Source organism: Branchiostoma lanceolatum, chromosome 2 (genome assembly GCF_035083965.1).
Source record: "Branchiostoma lanceolatum isolate klBraLanc5 chromosome 2, klBraLanc5.hap2, whole genome shotgun sequence".
Lineage (NCBI taxonomy): Eukaryota > Metazoa > Chordata > Leptocardii > Amphioxiformes > Branchiostomatidae > Branchiostoma > Branchiostoma lanceolatum.
In genome coordinates, this window is record NC_089723.1 from 17,728,287 (window position 1) to 17,746,752 (window position 18,466).

At 42.1% G+C, this 18,466-nt stretch overlaps 2 protein-coding genes across 11 annotated transcripts in view; both read left to right on the forward strand.

Moving 5' to 3' along the window:
- The window catches only part of LOC136427689 (multifunctional protein CAD-like), a 50,405-nt gene extending 48,318 nt beyond the window's left edge, over positions 1-2,087 (forward strand). For all 4 annotated transcript variants that reach the window (XM_066416740.1, XM_066416742.1, XM_066416741.1 and 1 more), the window contains 2 exons: positions 286-380; positions 746-2,087. In XM_066416740.1, coding sequence (XP_066272837.1) covers positions 286-380; positions 746-848 — 198 coding nt within the window. In that variant the 3' untranslated portion in view covers positions 849-2,087. The remainder of the gene's footprint in view (positions 1-285; positions 381-745) is intronic.
- A 2,849-nt stretch (positions 2,088-4,936) lies between these two features.
- LOC136427691 (uncharacterized) lies at positions 4,937-16,468 on the forward strand. Of its 7 annotated transcripts, none has more exons than XM_066416748.1 (6): positions 4,937-5,028; positions 5,391-5,428; positions 6,434-6,655; positions 15,272-15,315; positions 15,617-15,709; positions 15,847-16,468. In XM_066416748.1, the coding sequence occupies exons 3-6, from the start codon at positions 6,436-6,438 to the stop codon at positions 15,889-15,891; spliced, it is 402 nt and encodes a 133-aa protein (XP_066272845.1). In that variant the 5' UTR covers positions 4,937-5,028; positions 5,391-5,428; positions 6,434-6,435; the 3' UTR covers positions 15,892-16,468. The 7 variants fall into 7 exon arrangements, with proteins under 7 accessions (XP_066272845.1, XP_066272848.1, XP_066272846.1 ...); XM_066416751.1 differs by having other exon boundaries at positions 4,942-5,028; positions 6,431-6,655; XM_066416749.1 differs by having other exon boundaries at positions 4,967-5,027; positions 5,372-5,428.
- The last annotated feature ends 1,998 nt before the right edge of the window (positions 16,469-18,466 follow it).

An 18,466-nucleotide genomic window follows, 5' to 3' on the forward strand; every position in this document is an offset into this window, starting at 1 on the left:
TGTAACCAATAGAGAATTGGGTGCCAAATGGCTACTTCTTAAACTAAAGGTTAACTGTAATAATCAGGAGAACTTACATGTATTAATAACTTCACAAGTGTTGTTGTCGCTCCTTCTTCAACTTCACGTAAAACATCACCAACTTTTGGTTGTCTGTTGGAAGAAATCCTTTTTGATACAGTTTTAATCAGTCTCTGGTCCAAGATTCTTCCTGATCATGTGTAGAGTATAGGAATGCTGTGAATTTACAGTGTGTGAAAATTTTGTATGTACTTGTTTGTCCAGAGCTGCGGCCAGTTTGTGGTGACGCCTCACACCATGACGAAGGCTAAGAAGAAGATGGTTCTGATGCACCCTCTTCCCAGGGTGTTTGAGATCAGGTAAGATTCATGTTCCTGTGTTAGTTGTGTAGTGCGGATTTTGTTTTTCAGCATTGTAATCCTTTTTGTCTTGTAAGCTGATTCAATTAAGTTACACAAGAATCTACTTCACAAGAATCAAGAGTGCAAAAATGTGGCTAGCGTTGAGCCTATCCTATGCTCGTTATTTTGTGGTTGAATTAAGCAGCCCCTTTATTTTATGTTCTTCTCATTGAGTAAGTCACCAGTGGAGAGACAGCCCGACAAATCTCTTTAATATGTACATTGTATTTGTACCTCAAGTATGATTCAATATGAAACTGGGAAACATGTAATACTGTCCTTGCATGTGCATGCTTGCTGATGATACTGTTTTCGTTCCACAGCCCTGAGGTGGACACGGACCCGCGTGCAGCGTACTTCCGGCAGGCGGAGTGCGGCATGTACGTCAGGATGGCACTCCTCGCACTGGTGCTGGGACGCGTCTGATCCAGCTGAACCATGTCCTCCGTCTTTGTAACCTCGAATCAGCCTCTCTCCAAAGAACGTCCAATGTTCCAATACTATTTTTCTAGTATACTATATCCAAGGACTGCCAGTAACTGTCAAGATTATACTCATACTCAAGTGTTCAAACTGACAAACATGATACTTAAGCTTCAGGACACCTAAATGTGATGTGAACTATTTTATCCATTGTTTTCCCTCTTGGATCTGAGATGTCAAAGATATTTATTCTTTTCTTTCCGTACTTCTCTGTTTAATATTTGTCTCTATACATTTACTATATATAAATACAAAGTTTATCACCAATGTAGCTGAGTATTACTTATTATTTCATTTCTTTATGAAGGACTTGTCTGAGTGTTGAATGTAGACAATGTTGATAGACTTCAGGTTGCATTCAGAGAGAAGTTTGTGTTAAACACATTCCAGATGGAGACCAATATGTGAGAATCGTGTTGCTTAAAGTGTGCCATACAGGAGCTGAATGTGGGTTCTACATGCAGTATGTAGAAAGCCACTTAACTTAACAACCTAACTTTTACAAACCTACACGGAAGACCTTTGAAATGGCAAAGAAATCGTGCCCAGTCAATGTTAATGAAAACACCAAAAAAACGCATCATGTAAAAGTCAATGCTTGTGGGACAGCCGGTTGTCAGATAGAAGCACAAACGAAGCCACTTGTGCCTGAGTTGGGAAACGTAATTCAGAGATATCTAGATGGACACCTCCACATGTATGTTGATGGTTGGCATATTCATGAACTAGAGAGACCAAAGGCCTTCAGACCTTTCACTATTGTACTTAACTCTTCGCCAGGTAACCATTGTGATACTGGCTTTTTTTTTTCTGACTAGGTACTGTACTTGTGTGTTCAATTCTGTAATGTATTTACATGCACTGTGTAAATGTAGATGTGTCAGAATCTCTGCACCAGTGGACACAATCAATGTACTTCTTCAGGATTTAAATTTGAAAGACAAGGTAAAGTACTTGGTGTCTCAACCTTGAATTTAACTTCACGAGTGCTTGTGTAGTTCAACACATTGTAATCCACGTAGAAATTATAATACATGTAGAATATGATTCTGCTAGGATTTGAGCAAATGTGATGAGAATGAATTTGAGGAGATTGATCTGATTGGAACGATGTCATACCTTGACAAGTAGCAAAATAAGGATTTCTATTTGTAGTAGATGAGAATAAATTGAAAACAACAACCTTGTGTTTGTGCCTCTTTCAAACAATAGCGAAACCCATACCTTTGCCAAGTAATTTTGTTGGATAGGGCCAGAGTGTTATACGTGTGTAACTTGGTCGACCTTGAGAGGTGTTTACAGTGCGCTAGCGCCACACACAATCCAAAGAGGCAAAAGCTGCTGAGGCTATTCCCAATCTTCGCTTTATGTCTTGTTCGGACGTCTGATGTGATGAGACTTCACTTTTAGGAAAATTAAAGTTAAAACTTTGATGCAATAAGACCTTGAATCACCAGACTGCACAGTGCACACCTTCTCCTGTGTTCTAGCTGATTCTGTACTTGTACCTAATGATCTCAACTGGGCACTCCTGAGCTGCGATACCTTCACCCTTCACTAGGCGGCGCTTCAGCATGTTGCGGTCAGGTGCAGCCCGATTGTGACGGTGGATGGAGGTCAGCGGCTGCAGTACCTGCACCTGTCACTGAGCAGCGCTTAACACCGTATTACCGGGTACGTTCAGGTGTGGCCCGTTGAGTTTACGAATATGGATAGATGTAGCTGTGTTCAAAATCGGAGGAGAATGTAGGTTAGTACACAGGAGACAGAACGTTAGAAAAAAGTCCAAGAGAAGCGTTTTAGAGTTAGCTTGTGAGCTTTCATACTTAATGAGAGTCATCTGCAAACGTGTTTGACAGTACGTCAAACACACCGCGACGCTATGTGTGTATCAGAAGCTCATCGGAGTCCATAGTGAACTTAAGGCTTAAGGTAAGAAAGTTCAGGTTTGTTGACGTTAAGCCCAGGTGAGTCCGTAGACGTGTGTTACCTGTGCACGTCTCAGACAGGATATCTCGGTTCCGCGGCTTTTCGGTGCAAGTTTACAGGACCAGGTATGCAGGTATGTATCTTGTTGTTCCGGTTATGTCGATGCATCGAGAGTTATGCAATGCTAATGCAATGTCGGTTGTTGTGGGTGTCTTATTTTGTATGTTTAAAACGATTTGTGGTTGTTCGATTTTACGTTTCAGTTACTGGCTCGTTTCGGTTACTGGGTCGTTTCAGTTAATACTGGCTCGTTTCGTAAATATATCATGAGGCAGGGGAGAGGAGTTTGTTGTTCTTTTACTGTTGTTGTTATTGTTCTATCATCATCATCTGGTCGTGCAGGTGCCAAGGATGTTTAATGTTTAATTATTGTCTAATGTCAGTAGTAAATGATGTATAAAACTATGGTAAGGTGAGTTATAGTTCCTTTCCCCAGTTTCTGCAGTGCTGGTCGCCGAGCTTCTCTGTGTGACCCACGGCCAGAGCCGGCATCTTCCTTCTGCTGGGGAGACTGGTGCATAAGTTCAAAGAATCACAGAGCCGACATCTTCCTCCTGCTGCGGGGACCAGTGCAGAAGCTCATCGGAGTCCATTTTACAGATGTAAAACATAGATATACCGTATTTCTTTGATCGTACAACTGTAAAATGAATTCCCATGAGCTTCATACGGTATAAATACATGTCATTATTTCTTATGGAAACTTGAATATGAGTACTTTCTGTAAAGAAGTACTGTAAAATATAATAATAATAGATATATTCAACCTTAATGACGATCACCTGTGTTACAGAAGCTCATCAACATAATTTACCCAAATGGTCTATTTTGTGTCTGGACCACAAGTGAAATATACATCCTGTGGAAGTAGTGTATCTTAAATTGGCATGAATCATAGTGTAGACTATAAACTTTCATAAGTAAATCATGGGCATATCTGCATGCATATCTAAAGGATTACAATAAGCCAGTGAGAATGGTGTGAAATAAATGAATATATTTTGTATCTTATTGTAAGTAGAGTTATCCGTTCTGCTATTATTGTTAGAAACCTCGCAAGGTGGCCATGCTTTGCATGCATCTGTAATCAACTTTGGATGTTGAAGTGTAGAAGCGTTACAAATAACAAAATATTTAATGTTAACTAAAATAAGTTTTTTTTTAATATCTTAAGTGATAGTGTGAATGCATATAAGCACGAGAGAGTTCGTTTCAATATACAATTTGGACGTGTCTTTGTCAGATCTCTGGCAGTAGCATTTGTGACAGAATGAGATTCAGTTTCAGTAGATGTGTTTTTGTTACTTTCTTTTCTTTTTTATGTCTTAAGTATTGAATAAAGAATACTTTTCTTTGAACTGTTTCTTTGTTTTTATATTTCACCATACCTAGTATGGTGGAATATATTGTTTTCTCTCATGTTTCTTCTTCTTCTTCTTCTTCTTCTTCTTCTTCTTCTTCTCCTCCTGTCAAATTTTCAAATCGATTCATCTCTGTCATTTTTTGACCAAATGACCTGAAATTTGGTACAGGGGTAATGTAGGCAAAAACCAATGTGCGTTCTTTTCCTTTTTTTGATATTGACCTTGAAAGTGATTTTATTGAGGTTTTTAGGCTATTTTTAGCATATCTTGGCCTCCTGCGCCCTGGTATTTCAACCGAATGACCTGAAATTTTCTGTATATGTGGCTTGAACAAATATTTCAAGGACTACATTCCCATTTTTGGCATACATATCTTCAAAACGATTTATTTTGGGCTTTTTTGACAATATTTGCCACTTCTGTCACTTTCAATACTAATAGGCGCGCGGCATGCGGACGCGTCCATTTTGATATTGTGGGGGAGTAAGTTGAATGTATCATTATTGATATAGGGTAAGAACAAGGTATATAGGAATGTATGCCTAAACAAATATGTCAAAGTACTTATAATATCATAAAATGTAGATAAAAAGGATATAACGCCGGGTTCAACACCTTTTGCTGTCGAACTTGCATACACATCCCCCCGCTGCTTGTCGGTTGGAAAGCTTCTGCGGAATTTTCCATCACTAGTACGCTAGCAGACGACACTCTGCGTCACGACCAACATTTTTCTATCGTCAGATAGCAGAAAGTACTAACGTTACCAGGTAAGAAGTGCTTTAATATCCCGAATTCCTTCCCTACATTGTTATCTTACGTATAGAGATGTTTGTGGTAATTGATAACGCTAAATATTTTGTGTCGCTTTCGTTAAGTAAACACATTTGAAAATGCCCGCTCTGTAATTTTCCATTCATGGGACCGCAGGCAAGTGCTAGACCAGCGTCGTAGTGTTTTCGGAATAAAATTACCGTTCCCCCTTAAAAACAACCGCCACCCAGAAAATATTTACATTTCTAGTAAGTAATAGTTACTTGACATTTAATTGATGAATATATTGATAAATTTGTAGTCACGTTTTTATATGACATGTTGTTGTTTTCATAACCTGCACGTTCGCCCGCTGCAGACGACGGAATTTTCCATTCACGTGACAAGTGACCGCAGGCAAGTGCTACACCATCGTTTTTGGAATAAATCCCCATTTCCGTTAGAAACGACCAAAGACACTTTTGGGCCTTACCCTGGATTTTTTTAATACATTTTTAGTAAATAATGGTTACCTTTCATTTTATAAATAGATAAATAAAATGTATTTATTTTCGTGGTCACATTTCGTATGTTACGTTTTGCTGTGTTCAAACTAAGCAAAATTGGAAATTTCCATGGAACCACTCATATTTTTGTTTGTCGGACTTTGTACGGTGGAGTAGAGTAGACTAAGAGTAGAGTCTTCGGCCAACTACGCTCTCCTCTATAAACTAACTCAAGAACCAACGGCTCAGTAACATTTACTTCGTAGAGATAGCGGACAATTTTATCAGGTAAGAAATTATGTGCTCGGCACTCTGTTGTTTACGTATACAAATACCTATTGGATCATACATAATTAGCCCTTGAGTGCAAATATGGACTGGATATCGGTTACGTTAAGTTTACGTTAAGTTTATTTTTGTACCGTGACTCCTGCCCCTCCGTTTCACTTCGACCTTGTCGAAAAGCGGCCATATTATGGCCGAACAAGCATTCGAAGTATAATAAAGGCCTTGACTTGACTTGACTTGACTATCGTAGTTATAGCAGACATTTTGCAAGACTTTAGTAGCTATGAAATCGGTCTTCCGTTATAAACGACTAGCTTAAGATAGAGGTTTCTGTATCATTTCGGTTTCATGATGGTTATAAACTGGAGATTTATTTTGTTTTCATGGTGACGTCTTCCTGTGTTCCTCAGATTTTTGGGGGAGGGGGGCTACTTTGGCAAACTGCCACACAAGCCACTACATTTTCAAGGACATAGGGAATGTCATTATTGTGGATACATGTACTTTGTGATGTTTAGTATGCAAGGAGCTTAGTTGGAAACTAGAATTTTCGGAGAGGTTCTAAACTTTTACCATGTGTATGCAATCTTTCAGAATGTACATTCTGGTACTTTCATTTTTTTAGCAGAAATGCCAAGACGCAAGAGTAAGAAACCAATGAAGAGGTTGAATGAGTGGAAGGCAAAGCAGCAAATTAAGGATCGGGTCGACAAGCATGAGTTACACATAAGAGGACAGAAACCGGCTGTTGAGCAGGTATTGGAGGTAAGAGGCGAGGATCTGGCCAACGAGCAGGAATTGGAGGTAAGAGGAGAGGATCTGGCCAACGAGCAGGTATTGGAGGTAAAAGGTGAGGAGCCAGTTGATGAGCAGCCATTAGAGGTAAGATTGGAGGACCCAGCTGGTAGGCAGGAATTAGAGGTAAGAGGGGAGGAGGGGGAGGAGCAGGAATTAGAGGTAACTGGGGAGTCGAAGGTTGGAGATTTCAGGTTCAAGCCCTTCACAGAAAATGATCAATTGCAACTTGCAGGTCAGTTTAACCTTCCTGTTGAAGGATATCTCAATATTGAACAAATGGATGTCCCTTTGGATTCCAAACCACCGATCAATCCCATTAAAATGGATGGGGACGGGAATTGTTTTTATAGGGCGATAAGCTACCATATTTGTGGCACAGAAAAGTATCACGCTATATTAAGGCAGCGTACGATTGAATATATGGCAACATTGTCTGAAGATGTTTACAGACCTTGGTTTGTGTTTGAGCCAAATGGACGAACCATGGACCAGTACCTGTCTCGTGATGGTCGAACTGAGCTGAACCCTCATCCAGCAGATCTTCGTACATGGGCCACACAGGTAGAAGTAAATGCGATGTCTTCACTGCTGGGAAGAAACATCTTTGTGTACAGTGAGTATGGCTATACGTGGGAATGGAGTAAGTATCCGTGGTGTGACAGTACATTACAAAGTAGTAATGCTTTATACTTGCACAATAAAGACGGGAATCATTTTGATGTTGTCACAACAGTTTTCAGCAGAAGACACAGTATCACAGGGTGCCACAGAGAAGAAGCTGCAGCGGCCTCACAAGTTGCCAGTAGCACGAGAAAGACTGCACTGAATGATAACGATGATAAGGACACAACAGTCTTCAGCAGAAGACAGACAAGGAGTATGTCACGGCGCCACAGAGAAGAGGCTGCAGCGGCCTCACAAGTTGCCAGCAGCAAGAGAAAGTCAACACTGAATAACAACGCTGATGAGGACCAGAAAAAGGCCAGACGGGACCGAGAAAGGAAACGATACCAGCAGGATGAGAAGTATGCCCAGGCCCAGCGGGATAGAAAGAAGACACGATATAGCACAGATGAACAGCACGCCCAGGTCCAGCGGGATAGAAAGAAGGGGCGGTACCACACTGATGAAGACCATGCCCAGCATAAGCGAGACTATGAAACGAATAGGTATCATACAGATGAAGACCATGCCCAGGATAAGCGAGACTATGAAATGAATAGGTATCATACAGATGAAGACCATGCCCAGGATAAGCGAGACTATGAAACGAATAGGTATCATACAGATGAAGACCATGCCCAGGATAAGCGAGACTATGAAACGAATAGGTATCATACAGATCAAGACCATGCCCAGGATAAGCGAGACTATGAAATGAATAGGTATCATACAGATGAAGACCATGCCCAGGATAAGCGAGACTATGAAATGAATAGGTATCATACAGATGAAGACCATGCCCAGGATAAGCGAGACTATGAAACGAATAGGTATCATACAGATGAAGACCATGCCCAGGATAAGCGAGACTATGAAACGAATAGGTATCATACAGATCAAGACCATGCCCAGGATAAGCGAGACTATGAAATGAATAGGTATCATACAGATGAAGACCATGCCCAGGATAAGCGAGACTATGAAATGAATAGGTATCATACAGATGAAGACCATGCCCAGGATAAGCGAGACTATGAAACGAATAGGTATCATACAGATGAAGACCATGCCCAGGATAAGCGAGACTATGAAACGAATAGGTATCATACAGATCAAAATCATAGAGATTTGAAAAAAACAAATGTGCAGATTAACAGAAACAGAAACGAGAATTTACCAGATGTAGAGAAGGCAATTGAAAAGTTTCGAGTGGAATGCAAAAAGGGACCAGAATTTGTTTGTACAGTATGTCATAGGCTTTTGTTTCATGAACAAGTTGTAATCTGTAACAAATCAAAGTATGTTCAGGCTGTTCACCACTGTCTTACAGGTACGTATGTACATCAATGCAATGTAGACTGCAGCCCACATGTGTGTCACACAGCAAATTCATCCAGGGGGAAAGAGTGGATATGTCACTGTTGTGACCAGCATTTGAAAACAAAGAAAGCAGTTCCATACCAGGCCCAAAGTAATAAAATGAAACTCCCAGAAATACCCGCTGAGCTGAAAAGTCTCAACATTCTTGAGTCACAACTCGTAGCTAAGCGAATACCATTTATGAAAATTGCCGCTCTCCCAAAAGGGGGCCAGAAAGGTGTTGTCGGCAATGTAGTGTGCGTCCCAGCAGATGTAAGTCAAACACATGCAATCCTTCCCAGAATGCCTACTGAAGCTCTGTTAATCAAAGTAAAACTTAAGAAGAAGCTACAGTATAGTGGCCATCACATGTATAGACAAATCAGTCCAAAAAGGGTCGATGTTGCTCTTAGGTATCTTGTGGAGAATCATGAACATTACACTGGTACATCTATTGACGCAGACTGGGCTTTGTCTTGGAACGAAGAACAAGGGCTTCTTGAACCATCTGATGCTGAACATGGAGAGGAGGACGACTCAGAAGTTTGTATCACCCCAGACCACCTCGCGTCTGTCAGTGTTGAAGGGGATGGCATGGAAGGACCACCTGGAGATGCTATGGAAGATGATGAAATGGACAACATTCTTCAACAGGTGAATGTGGATGAAGCAATGGAAGAAGCAGGTCTGAACGAGGAAGAAGAGCTTGACAGCCGCTTGCGGGGTCTGCCCCATGACACTTGCCTTCAACCAGTAGACATAGGGCAGGAATTTCTTGACCACTACGATGAATGCGTCCTGTCTGTGGCTCCAGGAGAGGGAAACAAGCCAATTTTTGTATTCCAGGAGGTTGGAGGAGAGGCAATGTCGTTCCCTGTTCAATTTCCCACTGGGAAGTTTTCTTTTAATGATAATCGTGATGTGCGTATTACACCTAGTAAGTACTTCAAGGCACGCCTTATGGGTGCAGATACACGGTTTGCGAGAGACGCTAGCTACATATTCTATGCACAATTTGTAACAGAGCTGCACTTCATACAATCAAATATTTCCATATCTATGCGAAAAGGTTCACCTACAACAAGTGATGGCCGTAGAATATCTTCTAGCATGTTGTCAAACAAAGAGGATTTACGTGACATTCTTAAGTCAGATCAAGGCTATCGCTTCCTGCAGCCAGTCAGGGGCACCCCGCAGTTTTGGGACAGGGCGCTAAATGAACTGTTCGCGATGATAAGACAGCTCGGAATTCCAACCTGGTTCGCAACATTTTCTGCCGCAGATTTGCGCTGGCCAGAAGTCTTAGAGGCGATTCGACAAGACCATGGTACCGTACCAGTAAGTGAGTTGTCGTGGGAAGAGCGTTGCAACATTTTGAGAAGTAATCCTGTCACTGCTGCTCGCATGTTTGATTGTAGAGTCAAGCTGCTTTTTAAACATCTCATTGAATCTCCATCGCAACCAATTGGAGAAGTCGTAGACACCTTTACGCGGACAGAGTTTCAACAGCGCGGAAGTCCACATATCCACTGTTTGTTTTGGGTGAAAGATGCGCCAAAATTGAACGTAAATTCTGACGAGGAGGTCTGCTCCTTTGTGGACAGGTATGTGTGCAGTCAGCTACCGGACTCAGAGACAGATAAAGAGTTGTTTGACATAGTTAGTCAGGTTCAAATGCACCGAAAAGGTCACACATCATCTTGCAAGAAAGGTGGCAAGGTCTGTAGGTTCGCATTTCCAAAACCTCCAGTGAACCAGACATTTATGTGCGACCCCGTGAAACTGCAGGATCTAACCGATCAAGAAATGGCAGCTTTCAAAGGAAGAAAGAAGGAAGCTGAGGTCGTCCTCAAAAAGTTCTGGGACGTGTTGGACAAGACCACAGAGCCAGAAAAGTGCTCCACTGATGACATCTTGAAGGAGGCAAATCTCACCACAGCACAGTTCTGTGACGCTTTCAACTTGATGGCAACCAGGAAGCAGGTAGTGCTCAGACGTGAGCCAAAGGACATATGGGTGAACAATTACAATCCGCATCTACTCCGGGCTTGGAATGGTAACATGGACATCCAGTTTGTTCTCGACGCATACAGTTGTGTCAGGTACATTGTATCATATATCAGCAAAGCAGAAAGAGAAATGGGAAAGCTACTCAAACAGGCCCAGAAAGAGGCAAGGGAAGGCAATGAGGATGTACTGAGAGAAATGAGAAAAGTTGGCAGTGCCTACCTTCACCATAGGGAAGTGAGTGCCCAGGAGGCAGTGTATCGAGTCTGTAGCCTTAAGTTGAAGGATTGTTCCAGAGCAGTCACTTTCATACCAACAGATGAGCAAGCTACTCGCTTGTCAAAACCTTTGGCGGAAATTCAAAAGCTTCAGAATGAGGGAAACTGTGATGAAGCAAGCATCTGGATGCCAAGCATTATGGATCGATACAAGGCAAGACCACCAGAAGAACCCTTCCGATCAATGTGTGCTGCAGAGTTTGTCTCTGAGTATCGTGTCGTTTCTCGTTCAGGCAAACAAAGTAATGTCGAGCAATCTTCTAGAGGAGTAGCAAAGCATGTGCTAAGGGATAATTTGGGGGTTGTACAAAAACGTACAAGATCTAAGCCTGCAATCATCCGTTATGCCAAATTTAGTAGAATGAAAGAGCCAGAGCGATTCTACTTGACATTGCTCAAGTTGTACTTGCCACACTACATTGACACGCAGTTGAAACCACCACCATTTGCAAAGTATGAAGAATTCTACTCTGATGGGTTTGCTCCCTTGTCAGTCTCGGAGGATAGGGTCAATGTCATTGTGAATGGGAATAGGCGCAAATTTGAGCAAAATGTTGAAGAAATTGAGCAGGCACGCAAAGATGTAGAAAACGGTACTTATGTAGAAGATGTATGGGCCCAGATCTTCCCCGAACTGGAGCAAGAAAGACTTGAGTGTCAAAATATGAGAGAAGAAAATGAAGCGAATGAGGGTAATGAAGGCACAGAGGACGACATCCCTGACCTAGCAACAACTGACAAATCCAAAGAAAGAAGCTTTACCCTAGAAGGCTGCCAGGCGAAAGTCTCCTCGAAAGATGCGATCCCCATGATGCAGTCACTCAACCCAATACAACAGAAGGTCTTCTATTTTGTACGTAAGTGGTGTATGGACATTGCACAGGGAAAACGACCAGATCCCTTCCATATTTTTGTAACGGGTGGTGCGGGGACTGGAAAGAGCCATCTTATCAAATGCATATATTATGAGGCTACCAGGTTACTACAACAGACACAAGAAAACCCTGATAATGTCTCTGTCCTTCTTACAGCACCCACCGGAACTGCCGCATTCAATATTGGTGGAAGCACTGTCCACCATGCGTTCCATCTGAATGTTATGACCAGCAAGTATCAACCCCTTGCTGAAAGTACCCTTAACACTTTGCGTGCACAGTTTGAAAGCCTGAAAATTGTGATTGTAGATGAAGTATCAATGGTCGACAAAAAGCTACTGTCCTTTATCCATGGTAGGTTGCGTCAGCTGACACAAGGAAGGCCAAATGCAGACTTTGGAAATGTAAGCATCTTGGCAGTGGGTGACATGTATCAGATACCTCCAGTCAGTGGAGGAAGTCTCTACAAGGAAAAAGAAATTGGTGACTTGTGGAGTCGAATCTTTGAAGTTATTGAACTTGAGGAAATCATGAGGCAGAAGGATGACGCTTCCTTTGCAAAGCTTTTGAATAGAATGAGGGTGAAGAGAAAAGAAGACAAACTTTCAGATGAAGATGACAAACTTTTAGCATCAAGGGTTTTAGCTGTAGACTTCGCATCGGATGATTATCCTAAGGATGCACTTCACATCTTTTCCAGAAATGATGCTGCCGCAGACCATAATGACAAGATGTTGAATCTCAGGTGTTCAGATATAAGATGCTTTGAAGCCTCTGATTTTGTGAAAGATCTCACCACAGGTTCAATGTCAAGACGACCTCATGTAAAAGGAGAAAAACAGGACCTCCTTGATGTGGTCAAAGTTGGGGTTGGTGCTAGGGTCATGCTTTGTAGAAATGTCAATGTTGAGGATGGTCTTGTGAATGGTGCGTTTGGAACAGTGACTGGTGTAACAGGTGGTCAGAATGATGCAAATGAAGTTGGGACTGTCTTTGTGCAGTTTGATCATCCGAATGCAGGCGCGCTTGAAAGACAAAAAAGTGCAGTTCCAAGCAGTCTACCTGAAAATTCAGTGCCTATACATCAGATTGAGGACAACTTGAAGAGGTTGAGTAAAGCCAAACGTTACCAAATTCCTCTCAAGCTAGCTTGGGCCTGTACAGTACACAAAGTACAGGGCATGACTGTTCCTGAAGTGGTTGTCTCGATGAAAAAAATGTTTGCATCAGGTATGGCGTATGTTGCATTGAGTAGGGTATGTTCCATAGGCGGTCTTCATATCACAGACTATAAGCAGGAGTCCATCTACTGTGATGAGGCTGTGCAGAAGGAAGTCAATAAGATGATGCACTTCGAATATCTATCCAACCCATTTACAAATGTTTGGGACAGAGCTGTAAATGAGGTGTTGAGGTTGAACATTGTCCATCACAATACTGAAGGACTTGTAAGTCACTTAAAAAGTCTGAAGTCAACTTGTTTGGTTACAGCTGATATCATATGCCTGACTGAAACATGGCTGTCAGAAAATGTGCAGTCCTCTCAGGTGCAGTTGGAGAGTTTTAACATGTTTCGCAAAGACAGGTCAAGTAAGTATGTTTGTGAGGAAGGTTCTAATAGGACAATTGATTCCCCTCGTGGAGGCGTGGCAGTATATGTCCGTGACATATACAGGTGTTCTGAAATTCCCATCCCAAATGACATCGGCCTAGAATGTGAGGTGGTTCAAGTTTCTGCTGACTGCATGCCCATGAAACATCTCATTGTAGCAGTTTATAGACCACCAAAAGTCCAAAAAAAACTATTCATATCCGGTTTGGAGAAACTGTTGGAGCACTTGTCTGCAGTAGAAAGAAATAACACAGTGATTGTTGGTGACTTCAATGAGAATTTGATTTCAAGTGAAAACAAATCAATCCTATCATTCTTGATGAAAAATGGCTTCAAACAGTTGATAGAGGCTGCTACAACTGTAAAAGGAACTCTCATTGACCATGTGTACATTTCACCACTTGAAACTGTTGTCAATCATGGTGTGATACAGACATTCTACAGCTACCATGATGCTGTGTACTGTACGTTGTGTTGTGATCATATAAATTAGTACTCAGAGTCAAAGGAATAAGAGAGTACTTGTATTGTACCAGCTCCAGCCTTCTCAATCTGGATGACAAGGGTGAGCCCAGTGAGTGTTCCATGACAGGGAGCCTGTGAATGATATATTTGCGCCGGCGTCCGACCTTTGCCCCTAAGCACATTTGGTGGTGGCAAAGGGAATGGGGAAGGACAAAGGGTCCTGGTCTGGCTCTGGCCAAAATAGCCTGGCAACAGGGGATCTGGTGGATGTAATCTCCAAGCAGATCTACACGGTGCCAAAAATCATATATGCTAGCCAGAGAAGCTCCAGTCCGCACCGTCTGGCTGACTGTAGCTTCTCTGGCTAGCATATACGATTTTTGGCACCGTGTAGATCTGCTTGGAGATTAGATGGATGCTCCATGACTGGAAGCCTGTGAATGACATATTTGTGCCAGCGTCCCGGCCCTTGCCACCCGGCACATTTAGTGGTGGCAAGGGGGATGGGGAACGACTAAGGGTCCCGCTCTGGCTCTTGCCAAAATGACCTGGCAAGGGGGAGCCTGGTGAGTGCTCCATAACTGGGAGCCAGTGAATGATATATTTGTGCCAGCGTCCCGGCCCTTGCCACCCGGCACATTTGGTGGTGGCAAGGGGGATGGGGAACGACTAAGGGTCCCGCTCTGGCTCTTGCCAAAATGACCTGGCAAGGGGGAGCCTGGTGAGTGCTCCATAACTGGGAGCCAGTGAATGATATATTTGTGCCAGCGTCCCGGCCCTTGCCACCCGGCACATTTGGTGGTGGCAAGGGGGATGGGGAACGACTAAGGGTCCCGCTCTGGCTCTTGCCAAAATGACCTGGCAAGGGGGAGCCTGGTGAGTGCTCCATAACTGGGAGCCAGAGAATGATATTTGTGCCAGCATACCGGCCCTTGCCACCCGGTACATTTGGTGGTGGCAAGGTGGATGGGGAAGGACTAAGGGTCCTGCTCTGGCTCTTGCCAAAATGACCTGGCAAGGGGGAGCCTGGTAAGTGGAAGCCTGTGAATGGCATATTTGTGCCAGCTTCCCACCTTCCCACCAGGCACATTCAGTGGGGGATGGGAACATTGGGAAGACCTGCTTAAGGGGGAGCTTGGTGGATGTTCCATGATTGGAAGCCTTGTAGATTAAGAACCATTCGTGTCAATACTTTATTGTTACTGCCAATTTGTCATTTGCATTGATTGTGTTTTTAGAGTGTTATAACAAATCTCAGGTCATTTGGCTTTATTTTCCTTACAATATGTGTAAGTGTTTTCATATTTCTGTCATTGTCATATTTCGTATCATTTTCCCATTGAAAAGCATTTTGAGAGATGTCCAGTAATGTATACAAGAATGAATGAAGTGTCTCTGTTTCTTTTCAGATGATAAGGGGCAGTTGAAAGATTATGCTCGTGGCACACAACAGGTAGGGCCTGTTGTCTTCTGTCACTACACGTACATGTAGATGTAGAGACAGGTCTGGCATGGACATCGAAGAGAAGATTATCTCCAACCAAGGAGGTTTTATAAAACCTCCTTGCTCCAACACAACTAAATGTTAAGTAATGTTTTCTTCTGACAACAGACAATATGTACAGTTTGCAAATGAATGTAATTTCTTAATTATATTTTGCCCATACTATAAGTATGGTCAAAATATATTGTTGATGAATGTTTCTACTCTGCATTGTGATGCTAAATCTTGCGCTCCTGTTTGTGTTCTCTAGATGGGACCTCCTGTAGAGAAGCAGAACCTGGTCCCCGATAAACCACATTTGGAGGAAGTAGACAAATCTGGCCCCAGCCATCCACACGAGATTGTAAGTAATTCTGGAATCATGCATGTTTATTTGGACACATGAACAGATTCCATATCTGTCTATAGTTTTTTTTTTTTATCAGTGTTTCAGCTCTGTATTGAAATGCTAAATCTCACTCTTCTGTTTCTATCCTCCAGACCCCACCAGAGAAGAGAAGCAGATCATGGTCCAAGTCAAGTTAAAGTTTATTGCACAACAATTGTAACAGGTACAATGTAAGGCAAAATACTGCTGGCTACTTGTTCTAATCTAGTACAACCTGCAGCAAGGTTCCAGGCTATACAATGTTGTTAATGGTAGATAGTATCAGCTGGCTACTTACATTGTATACTGATTCTCCATATGAAAGTCTGCTTTTATTTTTGAATATGTTTCAAGTTTCTTAAAGATTCTTATTGTTTGCCGCTTGACAGAAAATCGCCTTAAAGGCGCTCCTTGAATATGTTTCTGAAATATTTTGCATTGACTGTTCGGTATCCATGAGAAACTGCCTGTGGAAGAAGCAGGCAGACCCTGCCAGCCAGAAAAGGATATACTACTAATAGATTGCAGCCAATCCCGAAAACATGTATATTTTGACATGAATGTAGATTTTCTGCAATGTAATCTTCATGTAATATAATTTTGTGGGTAAAGGTTTGACATGGAAATGATTCAACTCGCAGTATTCGTATCTACATAGAGGAAATAATAAGAGAATGGGAGAAGACAAGTGTTCAGTTTCAATTTTGTGCTGAAGTAAAACTCTCAAGATTCAAAGTGTTATGTTTGCATTTTTGCTCTTAAGTACAAAAATGGTAAGATTGTGAGTGAATGTGTATGTGTGTGTGTGGAGAGAACCGGTCTGATCTACATACCGTCACGGCGTGTGCTATCTAACCAGCCATCACCAGTTTTCTCTCGAATAGAAAGCTAGGGACTTGATTATTCTGAATTGCAAAGAAAGACCTGTGAGTATATATCAGAGGCATTTCCATACCAAATTTCTGGTCATTTGGTTTAAATATCATGGTAGCGAAGCCACAAATGTGCATTTTGATTATCAAAAAAGGCCATCCTTGCATCTTGCATTTTCAAAAATTGAATTTTGGACTGGTAATCCATTTTTTTCGGTTGATGTGTCTATGGAATGGTTCATTATGTGTGTGATTGATCACATTTTGCATGGGGAAGGCGATGATGGGTGAAATATGTTGTATTTGCCCGCAAATGTTGCCTCTCTAGTTGCTTAAATGTCTTTTGTATCCTCACGTCAGCTACTGGGCCTCCGGAGTTTGCCTACGATCCAATTGATTGATAGATGTCCTGACCAGTCTTCATAGTTTCTCAGTAAGTCAATTATTACATTCAGATTAATTACACTCACATGTGCTACAGGTGTTCATGAACATAATTTACCCAAATGGCCTTTTTGGTGTCCAAACCACGAACGAAAGATGCTTGCTCTTAAGGTACTGTAAAGATTTGCGGGGGTGTAGGTGGGGCTGGGGAAACCAAACACGGGTTTGCAATAACAAATCAGAATTTCAGTCAATATTAAACCTTGCATCGAGGGGAGGGCATGAAGAGTCTGGGAAATTGTGGGAAAATTAACTTATAACGACGACATTTTACAATTTTTTTTTTCTTTTTCAGTGTGCCTCTAACATAATGCGACATCGTGTCAGGACGTGACGTCTTGCGACACAGCCTAGCCTGGCCTGGCGTAGCCAGACCGGCCTTAAGGGGCACCACGGAGGGCCCTAGTTGTTTGAGACACTAAGTTCCCAGACAGAGAACTAGTTATCTCCTAAGCCATAGGACAGCTCAGCTCAGCCGTCCAAGGCTCGCACATGCCAGCCCACTTGGGATGGCACCTTCTCCCGAAATTGGGAGGCTGTCGTTCCAGCAAGGAACGACATAGCTCGAAATTATCTTGCCTGAAGCCCAGAGTAGCTCTGTAGAATTTTCATTTGTGGTCCAACAACGTTTGAAAAGGTACGTTTGATTCCTCCTCGATATCCGGGTTAATCTATATATATTTGGACATCTTTGAAATGAAGAATCCATATAATGTTTTGACGTATAACAATCATGCCTCTTGTTGTCTTGCTCCGATATATCACTTGATCTAGATCAGACATAGCCATTTGGGTAAATTATGATAATATGCCTTAATGGTATGTTGGTTTTGGGTGAGCTCACCTCAATTTGAGGTGGTTCTGGCGGGTTACACAGGGCCATACTTCAAACTTTTAAGTCACGGCCCAGTCTTTTATACATGACGCAAAAGAAACTCATCTTTTTCGGTAACATCTAGAGGAAAATTTCAAAATGTTTTTCTGTTATCATGAAGGCTCGAATCTTCCCTTCATCAATAGCAACGCTGACGTTTTTCTACCTGTGTGCTTAGTTTTCATTCATATGGTAATGTACCTGACGATGAAAAGCCCACTACTGCAAATGAAGTTCTGGCCACGAACTGCAAGCTTTCAGTTGATCTCACACGCAAACACATACATATTCTCTCACACACACACACACACACACACACACACACACACACGTGCACACACACACACACACATGCATGCACCGAATAAACCACCGAGTGAGTGACTAAGGATGATCATCAACACTATGAATAACAAAGTATGAAAGTCTTATCTTAGCAAAGAAGGCTATTGTAACATTTCCTCATAAACTATGTAAATGAGGCCCTCATTTGCATGATTTATATCTGATGAAATCCCAATCATTTACCATTATGGAGTTATA

Coding starts and splice junctions, on each gene's coding strand:
- LOC136427691 (XM_066416746.1), top strand. CDS start 6,880: ATGGATGTCCCTTTGGATTCCAAACCACCGATCAATCCCATTAAAATG. Junction 7,217..15,271: donor AAGAAACATCTTTGTGTACA/GTGAGTATGGCT, acceptor GTTTCTTTTCAG/ATGATAAGGGGCAGTTGAAA. Junction 15,710..15,846: donor CCAGCCATCCACACGAGATT/GTAAGTAATTCT, acceptor TCTATCCTCCAG/ACCCCACCAGAGAAGAGAAG.